At 48.1% G+C, this 10,200-nt stretch overlaps 1 protein-coding gene across 1 annotated transcript in view; it reads right to left on the bottom strand.

The window, feature by feature from the left end:
* Window positions 1–8,235: 8,235 nt before the first annotated feature.
* PTPN11 (protein tyrosine phosphatase non-receptor type 11) overlaps window positions 8,236–10,200 on the bottom strand; it is a 29,133-nt gene continuing 27,168 nt past the window's right edge. The window contains exons 15-16 of the mRNA XM_056859365.1: window positions 9,980–10,092; window positions 8,236–8,342 (exon numbers count right to left, since the gene is read on the bottom strand). Of these exons, the coding sequence (XP_056715343.1) occupies window positions 8,270–8,342; window positions 9,980–10,092 (186 nt within the window). The 3' untranslated portion in view covers window positions 8,236–8,269. The remainder of the gene's footprint in view (window positions 8,343–9,979; window positions 10,093–10,200) is intronic.

Here is a 10,200-nt window from a genome sequence, read left to right as displayed (position 1 = left end):
CAAGCGGAAGATAAATCAGCCTCCTTCCCTGCACGGCATTAAAAAGCGCTGCCAAATTCCGAATGCGGTTACTAGACAGATGATCCATCCCTCATGCCAAATGCACCGTCGGTCATTTCTGGAAGACCATCAAGTTGAGAAACTGTTCTGAGAGCTACGTACAGGCTCAGCTTCAAAGAAACGACGATTGGTATGCTGAGGTAGCCTAAATACTGTGATCTGCATTACACAAACCAAGATGATTTGCATATTATACATAATTGATTCTGCTTTTGCAGTGCAGAGAAATAAGGAGCTCCGCAGAGCACTACTGGGAGCCGCTCCCCAACTCTCCTCTTTAGAAGCCAAGATTTCAGTCCAGCAACACTGAGGCATTTTCAGAGCCAAGAGTAGAAACTTGCCCTCTGGCTTAAAATTGTCTAGCCCCCACAGCTAAGATTCTGTTCTCCAGCCCCCGTTGCCTGTACATCCCCCCACACACTGCACAGGGCAAGAAGTAGCAGGCACAGGCAGGGCTTTTTCGGTGGTGGCCCTTCACCTTTGAAACGCACTCCTAGCACCTCGCTTTCAGGCTCTCCACTGAGGGCTTCCTCAGGGAAGAATGCAGTTAGGTGCTTTGGAACACCAAAGGGGCAAATGCACCAAGGGCGGGTGCTTCGATGCAGCTGCTCTGGCACAAACAATTCTTGTACTCCTCCCAAAGCAGGGAAAACAGCACATCTGAAATATATACATGATTCACCTTTTTAAAAAAATGATTAACATCTGGCACATATCCCTTTAAAGGAAAAAGTTCTTTTTGCCCCCCCTTGCAATAAAATATTACATTTAATTTAATATTACAAAAAAGAAAAAGAAAAAGAAAAAGAAGAGGAGAAGAGTTAGTTTTGATATGCCGACTTTCTCTGCCACTTAAGGAAGAATCAAACCGGCTTACAATCACCTTCCCTTCCCCTCCCCACAACAGACACCCTGTGAGGTAGGTGGGGCTGAGAGAGAGCTCTAAGAGAACTGTGACTAGCCCAAGGTCACCCAGCTGGCATCATGTGGAGGGGGGAATCAAACCCAGTTCTCCAGATTGGAGTCCACTGCTCCAAACCACCGTTCTTAACCACTACGCCACGCTGGCTCTCCAAACAGCAAACATTACATTTCATTTGTATAATTTACACCAGCTGTACTATCTGAGCTTGCAGTCGAGTTGAAGATAGCGGTCTCTCTCTCTCTTGCTTTCTCACCCTCCCTCCTCCAGTTATTGCTTCCCCACGTTATCATTCGAGGTAACGGAGCTTTATAAAAACATTCCAGAAACAGCTATAAGAAAATGGATTTTTTTTTATTCCTAATTTTTTTTAAGTTCTGATGTTTTACAAATAAATGCTTTTTACTCTCATAATAAGCCTTGGTGCAATTTTTTTTTTAAAAATCACCGCACAGCCAGCAACGCAGCCAGACTCAACACCCAGAAATACGAGCTGGAAACAGACAGACGATTACTAACTGTTCTATACATGATCTCTTTTTTTCCTTTTAATGTCACACATTGACAATTGGAGAACGGTCTACAGAACATGTGGGCAGAAGGCAATAATAGATGGGTGTTTTGAAACACCAAAGGGGCGCATCTGCCAATCCCTCGTGTGAGCGCGGGCGCTTCGACACAGCTGTGCCGGGAGAGGCGAGTCTTGACCTCCCCCACCCCAACCCCGAAATGTGGGGGGGAAACATCACATCTGAAACAAGTACATGATTGATATAAAAATCAGAAACATTCGGCATGTATTCCTTTTAAAGGAGAAAGCTGAATTCTTTTTTTCCCCTCAATAAAATATTACATTTCATTTAATACTCTGGTACAATACTTCATACATTGCTTGGGAAAGAGGTCAGAGCGAGAGAGGAAGAGATTTCAGCCTAGAGAGTTTTCTCTCATTGAGACAGTAGAACTACTGTTGAAGAAGTCACAAAGGGGGACTCATAAATTATTTCAAAGACAAACAGGCTTTGAAATTACTTGGAAATTAAGATTCTTTTTAAAACTTGGAGAACAAAAATTAAAAAAAACACAGAACGGTGATATAAATGCCATCCTGGTCTCTGAGTTTAGGAACATTCTGAATTGTTTACAGCCAGGATCCAGTTTCTAGGCATCCAAGTTTTCCACCCCTTGCAAGTAACAATTTTTTTAAAATTTACCGCCTCTCCCCCTACCTAAAACAAATACCAAAATCTGTTGTTCTTCAGAAAGATAGTATGGTTAATTTTAAACGCACGTTTTGGTGAATGGGGATCATGGGAAGTTTGGTCAAGAGGAATAGCACTGTTAAAAAATTCAGCTACAAAAAATGTGCATTATCAAATATTCGTAACTGACGGCTCTCTGGGCAGCTGTCTTCTCCTGAGGGCATTGTTTCCCAGGTGACTTCTGGAAAGTGGGGCACACTCTTCAGCTGAACAAAAAATGGAGGTGTACTTACGGTCTCGCATGCCCAGCATGTTTCCTTTCACATGTAGGCAAGAATAAGACTTACCTGCCCCCCAAGAGGAACCCACATCTTGCGTTTCTGCATACGTCACTAATCTGTTCTTGGAAAAGGGCTAGCCCACTGAATAGACTCATGAAGAGAAAGAACGGGCAGCCTCCTGAAAAGGCAGGAAATTCTGCCGACTCTATGCACTGAAAGTGACTGAATGATGAAATTGAAGCCCATGGAGCTGAATTAACATCTCCACCTGAGGCTGACTGGAAGGCCCAGAGCAGCAATTCATGCAGAGACCCAGCAGAACTGCCACCACCCTCACCTCACCCCTCCACAGGTACGCAGAGGTCAAGAATTACTGCCACATGAGCAGTTTTTGCATTTTGCTTACGTCCCAAAGGCAAGGGGTAGGCTCTTTCACGTCCATTCTGCGAGTGGTGGTGCCTCTCCCACCCCCCCCCCCGGAGTCTGGAGCCTTCCCCATGTCATGGGGGAGGGAGGGGGGAAACACCATTATTTGCAGCATGGATCCAACCCAGAGTCAGGCAAACTAGCCATGAAGAAGAAGAGCTGGTTTTTATATGCCGACTTTCTCTACCATTTAAGGGAAACTCAAACCGGCTTACAATCACCTTCCCTTCCCCTCCCCACAACAGACACCCTGTGAGGTAGGTGGGGCTGAGAGAGCTCTTAATAGAACTGTAACTTGCCCAAGGTCACCCAGCTGGCTTTGTGTGTAGGAGTGGGGAAACAAATCCAGTTCACCAGATTAGCACCCGCCACTCACGTGGAGGAGTGGGGAATCAAACCCGGTTCTCCAGGTCCACCGCTCCAAACCACCGCTCTTAACCACTACACCACGCTGGCAGAGGGGTTCAGATCATGAAAGGAAAGGGATTGGGTGGTTCAGAGCAGGGGAATGCGGCTTTCATGGCCACTGAGAAAACAGCCGAAAAGATTCGGCGTTTCAGATCTCACAACTTCTCATCAAACTAAAAAAGAGCAGAGCAGCTTCCAACAGCCGAACAAGGGCATGAAAAATGTGATTTAATTCTGGAATAAAACCACGACATCCCAACCCAACTCCATACAGAAAGCTTTCTCTGCCAAAACGCTTGGAAATCACCTCCACCATCCCTTCAGCACACCCACCGCCACTTGCTGGAGGGATCATCTAAGCATCGGCCCATCCATTTGCACGTTCACAACTTCGACCTCCGCGTCATTACAGAACACATTCAAACCTTAAGACATGTGAAAATGACAGCCCCGCCACTGACCACACATGCTGCCACTGGGGGTGGGGGGGACGGAGGCGGGGAAGACTGTTTTCTGCTCAGCCCCCTCATTTCCCGGGGAGGGGGCTGACCCAGAAGATGCTCTCAGAGCTTTCCGCTCTCTCAAAAAAAGGTGTGGGGTTTTTAGGGTGTTTTTTTTAAAATTCATTCAGCATCTCCTTTGGTTTTTCAGCAAGTCCCAAAGATCTCAAGCTCTTTTGCTACAAATCTTCTAGAAAGCCCTGTTTTCAAGTTTCAAGACGACATTCCATCACATCCTCTTTAAAATGTACACATTCTAGATTTTGTATTTCACCCAGCCAGAAAGACTGACACACACATAATTGAGAGAATCAGGTCGCAAAGCTTTTCTGAACTAGACTGTTCAGAAGGGGGGGGGTATGTCTCATGCATAATAGGCCCCTGTACAGGGACAACTAGCATGCTGGAGAGAAGGGGGCCAAGGTGCTTTGGTATGTACTGGCAGGGTCTTTCTCTCTCTGGCCCCAAGCTCGAAAGGGACGACCCAGCAAGAGCCACAAAGGATGCCATCTGAGCATGCATACGCAGAGGGGGTGGCCTTAGTTCAAGGTTTAGCAGTGACCAGGTGGGCGGAGAGATGAGATGCCCCTTGAGACATCCTAGGACATTCACCAGAGTTTCCTGGCCAAACCAGTCTTTTAAGAGAGAGGCCACATTAGGAACAATTTCTGCGTGCATTAAAAGCAGAGTTCCACTGTTTAAATTCTCACCGGGATTTTTGTGGGCCTCTCTCTCTCCCCATCTCTTCTTGGTAACAGGAGAGACATCGAGCTCATTCTTTCAAAAACCAGCTATACATCTGGACCAAAACCAGCTCAGCATTAAGCAATGCAATTGAGTGAAGCAGACGCGATACAGCACGTCCCTACACCGGGAGCTGTTAGGCTCAACGCCAAAAGTGGCACCCCTGAGTTCTTCTCCACTTTCCAACAGAACACCTTCTAAGGCTCAGTGTGTCCCAACGTCACAACATGGCACGTTTTCAGGCACCTTCACATGTTGATTGCTGTCAAGGGGAAAACATGAACCATTTGGATGTCGGGACCCAGGTATGCCACATATCGGACGTTATGCAGGGGGAGAAACTCAACCTAGGACGGCCATCCTCAGAGGCCGCCCAACATTTCCCGCAATGTTTAAGTTCCACCCTTAAAACTTCCCAGCAGATTTGCATTTGTGGGTCCAGCTCTGGAAAATACAACGCAAAAAATGGGCAACTGATGACGCTGGAGGGAACAGACCGGAAACAATCTTGTTTCCTTCAAGTTGTAAGGATCTCCAATCCAGAGAGGGTGTAAGGCGTTGCCTCGGCCTCATCTTCAAGGGCAGCCCAAACATCTCAAACAAGATGCCCCTCTGGCACATACATAGGGCACCCGAGTGGGGTGAAGAAGCCCTCCTTCGCAGGCCATTCTAGCTCCATCCACTAGTACGAAACCTCTCATTCATCCCTCGCTTCTGCTTGCGACGCTTGATGCCAAGGGTCACCCAACACTGCACCGGCTTGGGGGACCCTCCACCCGCACCTTCTCCACTGGTTCTACCTCCCAGCCAAGCCCAGTGATCTGAAAGGGGGACCCTGCTGGTCCAAGCGGCAACTCGGCGGGGAGACAAGAGGAGAAGACAGCCGGCGAGACAGGAAAACCCTGCAGGCCACGCAGCAGGCCACATGACTACGCTGCAACGCAAGACACACGAGACCTCAGGCAGGCTGCGACCAGAGTTCCAAGGTTCAAAGACGAGAGGTGCGCGAGGAAGGCGGAAGACAGGGAAAGAGACCTGGCAACTTTTTAATCACAGCTACTCTCAACATGCGAACACCCCCCCCCCAATAAGTTATGTAAAAGAGGCGAAATGACACACATTTATGCAGGTTGCAGAACAAAGCTTTTCTTGGAGCAGAACTGGGATTTTAAAACACACACGCAGCCCCGGCAATAACCAGCTGATTTTAACAGTTTTGGCTCTGCCAAGAGTTTGCTAGCCCCAGCAGCCCAGCCGGCTTCCACTCTGAAAAAGCAATTGCAGAAATATGGCGGAAATGAAAACAGCAGCCTTCCCAGAATGCTTGCAACAGGACCCTCCGCCACTGTGGATCCCTCAACAGCTTGCTTGGAAGCTGAAAGCTAACTGGAGGAGACTGAACTCCCGTGCGCTGGATGGGTGCGAGCCCTTCCACTGCTAGAAAAAGACACACACCCCTTCATCAAAGTTGCTGAATGGCACCTCCCTGGCCAAAACCATTCAGGAGGGGAAAGAAACCAGGTTGTTGGGCAGAGATTTCAAAAAAGGCACTTGGAAAAGGCAGAACATTACAGACTGTCTAGCCTAATGGAACACATGGCAGAAAAGCTTGTCCAAGTGGCTGAGCCTTCCACGCTTCGAAGGCCACTAGAGACCCCAGTAGGGCCTGCAGACCCCTCCGCCTATGCAGGACTCAAAGTGGCCACCCTGAAAAGTCCACCCCTGGGGGCTCAGACAAGAGGTCCATCTAGTCTCCCAACTGGGCTGCCCAGACGCGCCTGGGAAAATCACAAGTGAAGTGTGACAGAAGACGCTCCGCACGAGGCCCCTTCCAGCAGGCCAGCAGGCCAGAGCAACAACTCCAGAACCGCCACTGATTCGAATCTGCAAGTGTGCGACACGGTCAACGTTTCACAAGGCGACTGCTGGGCAGTTACCAGAGAGAAACTAGCTGAAATCCAGGTGCAAAAACGCAGGGTTGGAAGTTTGAGAAAAGCATCTTCATTTCAAGAAAGAAAGCATGGCATGGAGCGCATGAGGACTACTTGACCACACTAACTGATTGACAAGACCTTTCCACGGTGTAGCTTTCGCCTGCTCCTTGGAGGCGGGGGGGGGGAGAGAAGAGAGGACTGGGCTTCTGAAGAGTATCCCTGCTTTCTCTCCCCAATAGCATTAATATTGATACTGACCTACAACTCTGATTTCTTAATGGGCCAGAATTAGATTTTTTTTTAAGAAAAGAAATCTCATTTGAAACACCTTTAAAATGTCTAAATCCAGGAGCGAGAGAAAAAAAAACTTTCAAGTACAACAGAGTATATTGGTCTGCATCAGAGACAAGAGAACCTTGGAGTGGATCCCATGAATCTGCTGCACTAACGGCAGCACCCCCTCCACCCCCCCAGAGCAAGAGGATCTTGTGACAGAGAACGTCTCCTTGCCCTGGGGGGAAACGACACCATTAGCAGAATGGATCTATCAGATCCACCCCTTTATGCTCAAAAATGGAAACAAAACATCAGCAATTGTAGAAATGAGACGTTTTCAGAAAAGGCATTAGAATTTTCTTGGAAAGATGGTCTGCTCGTTATCGAAGGGTTAAAACACCATAAATTAAGGGAAAAAAGACTCCATGCAGCGGTCAAAAGTCCACTCTTTCCAGGATGTTTTTCGAGACGCCTTGTTTCGTTTTCTTGTAAAAAAAACCAAAAAAAAAAAAACCCCGGCAATTTCAGTTCTGAAAAGGGATACAAAAAGAGAAAAAGAGAGAATCAAGATCCCCTTTCATAAACATACCCATGATTGCCTCTATTCTGAAATTCCATGCAAGCACAGAAATGGTTTCTCAGAAGTGGAATTCAGCACCCGGGGGATTGCAGCTTCAATTCAATAAATAAGTTTCTAGTTTCTTTGATTTGGGCTTTTTGGAAGCCAGGGCTCCAGCACTTAGTATACCCCCCGCCCCGCAATAACAAAACTTGGAGTTAAGCAAAGTCAGAAAGAGGGGAACAAAGTTTTGACAGGACTGGATCCATAGTGGGCCGCAGAGAGGGAAAGAGGCAGCAGAAAGCAAGGTGGAAGAAGAGTTAGTTTTTATATGCTGACTTTCTCTACCACTTAAGGAAGACTCAAAGCGGCTTATAATAACCTTCCCTTCCCCTCCCCATAACAAGACACCCTGTGAGGCTGGTGGAGCTGAGAAAGCGCTAAAAAACTGTGACTAGCCCAAGGTCACCCAGCTAGCATCGTGTGTAGGAGCGGGGAAACAAATCCAGTTCACCAGATTAGCCTTCGCCGCTCATGTGGAATCAAACCCGGTTCTCCAAATTAGAGTATGCCGCTCCTAACCACTGCTCTTAACCACTACACCACGCTGTAACCACCACACCACAGCCAGAAGAGGTGAAAGAGGACAGCAGAACTAGGCGGAGGGAAAAAGCAGGCTTGAAAAGCCGTGCCTACACAGCAGGAAGGAGCCCCAGGCAGAAGACCCAGCTGGCAGAGCAGAAGCCAAACCAAGGTCAGCTGAAGGTCAAAGATGAGGGCTAAACCGACAGCACCCCTTCCCCGGACTGCCACGGAGCCCCTGGGGACAGCCAGTGGTCACCCTTCCTCTAGAAGGCAGGGAATGTGGTCTGCCCCCCAGAAGTCCTCACCCCCCAGTGTCACCCCTTAAGAGACAGACATACCTTCTCCGACGGCACCTCTCCTTGCACGGTCTCATCATCTGAAACTTTTCTGCTGCTGCATCAGGCCAACGTTTTCATACACCCTCATGGCATTATCTTCTCGCATCCTGGAGGGAGCGCAGGGTTGCAAAGTCACACCAAGCAACGAGCTCTGGGCTCCTGCTTGTTTGGGGACAGTTTTAAGGAAGGCTGTGGACTGGTGTCTTCTGGCTCTAATTGAAATGGTAATGTGCTGTCTGAATTGATTTGTTGCTTCAGAGGGAACTTTTAAAGAGGAATAAAAGCAGCATAAGTGCAACCAGGCCATCTTTAGCAACAATCTTTGCTAAACGTTTAAGGTGGGGTAGGGGGACACTCCCTCCCCAAAAGGCAGCAAATCTACGTAAGGATTGTTCTGGGTGCTAAGTCCCTGTTTCCCAAACTTTTAACAGTGTGGAGGCAGACTTTTTTAAAAAAGAGAGCTATGAGGTTTACTTTTAAAGCATGCAAGAGGAAGAGTTTTCTTGTCATATCTCTGTACGTGTCACTGGATACAGGGCAGTGATTCATGCAGAGATGCAACAGGAGAGCTTCATCAAATCCAGATTTCTGCTAATGCGTCTGCCCTGGGAGCAACAGCATGAGTCAAACGCGCCCAGCCAGGCAGAATTGCTTGCCCCCAGGAGGCAGCTGATCAGAAGGAGAAAAGCCGGAACAGCCAATCGTGTAAAGATGGGGCCTCCTGAGCCTGGGCGCTTGGGGTCACAGAAGCTTTAAATTAAAAAATGCATTTGGAAAAATGCTCAGTCATAGCAGAGTGCCTGGGAAGCCACTTGAGGAGGGATTCTAGCAAACGTTTTGCCTTGACAAGCCCGACTTCAGCTGCATTTTCCTGTGAGCAAACAGAACATGCATTTCTGGGCTGCCCCTGTCCAATTTTTGCCACTGAATAGACACAAGTTTTGGCTTTTGAGGGCCAGTTGTGTAAAAATAGCGGGAAAGGAAAACAGTTATTGGGAAGTCCAGAGGAGGGCAACAAAGTTGGTGAGGGGTCTGGAGACCAAATCCTATGAGAAAAGGTTGAAGGAGTTGGGTATATTTAGCCTGAAGAGAAGAAGACTGAGAGGGGCTATGATAACTATCTTCAAGTACTTGAAGGGCTGTTATATAGGGGAGGGTGCCAAGTTGTTTTCTGTTGCCCCAGAAGGTCGGATCATAACCAATGGGTTGAAATTAAATCAAGAGTTTCCGTCTAAACATTAGGAAGAACTTTCTAACAGAGCGGTTCCTCAGTGGAACAGGCTTCCTCGGGAGGTGGTGAGCTCTCCTTCCCTGGAGGTTTTGAAGCAGAGGTTAGATGGCTATCTGTCAGCAATGCTGATTCTGTGACCTTAGGCAGATGATGAGAGGGAGGGCATCTTGGCCATCTTCTGGGCATGGAGCAGGGGTCACTGAGGGTGTGGCGGGGAGGTAGTTGTGAATTTCCTGCATTGTGCAGGGGGTTGGACTAGATGACCCTGGTGGTCCCTTCCAACTCTATGATTCTGTGATTCTATAAGACTGACAATGAAAACAGATGAAGTGAAGATTAACCATAGCAACGTACGAAAACGGCACCTTTGTACACCCGAGGATCCAGATTCTGTTTATGTGCCTGCTCCCACCTCCTACACGTAAATTGCCCCCTCCCAATTCCTTGAGCACTCAGACCCTGAACAACTTGGCAAAGCAGGTGCTGGGATTTCAGGGGCTGCCAGCTACTTACTCAGGACAGGTAGGAGTCGGAGTACACGGCGGAAGCGGGCTCTGGTCACCACTTGCCTGGTCCGCTAAAGAATACTTAATGTTGGTGTACTCGTGCCCTTTCCTCTTACTCTTCTGAAATGAGATAATCCCCACCCCAGCCAAAAAAATTCACTTGCGGAAATCGCTCTCGCATGTGCAAAACGTCTTTTCTGTCTCGAAGAACAACCGCATCACCCCCCA

This window comes from Euleptes europaea, chromosome 13 (genome assembly GCF_029931775.1).
Source record: "Euleptes europaea isolate rEulEur1 chromosome 13, rEulEur1.hap1, whole genome shotgun sequence".
NCBI lineage: Eukaryota > Metazoa > Chordata > Lepidosauria > Squamata > Sphaerodactylidae > Euleptes > Euleptes europaea.
This window is presented reverse-complemented; position numbering and strand designations above follow the sequence as displayed.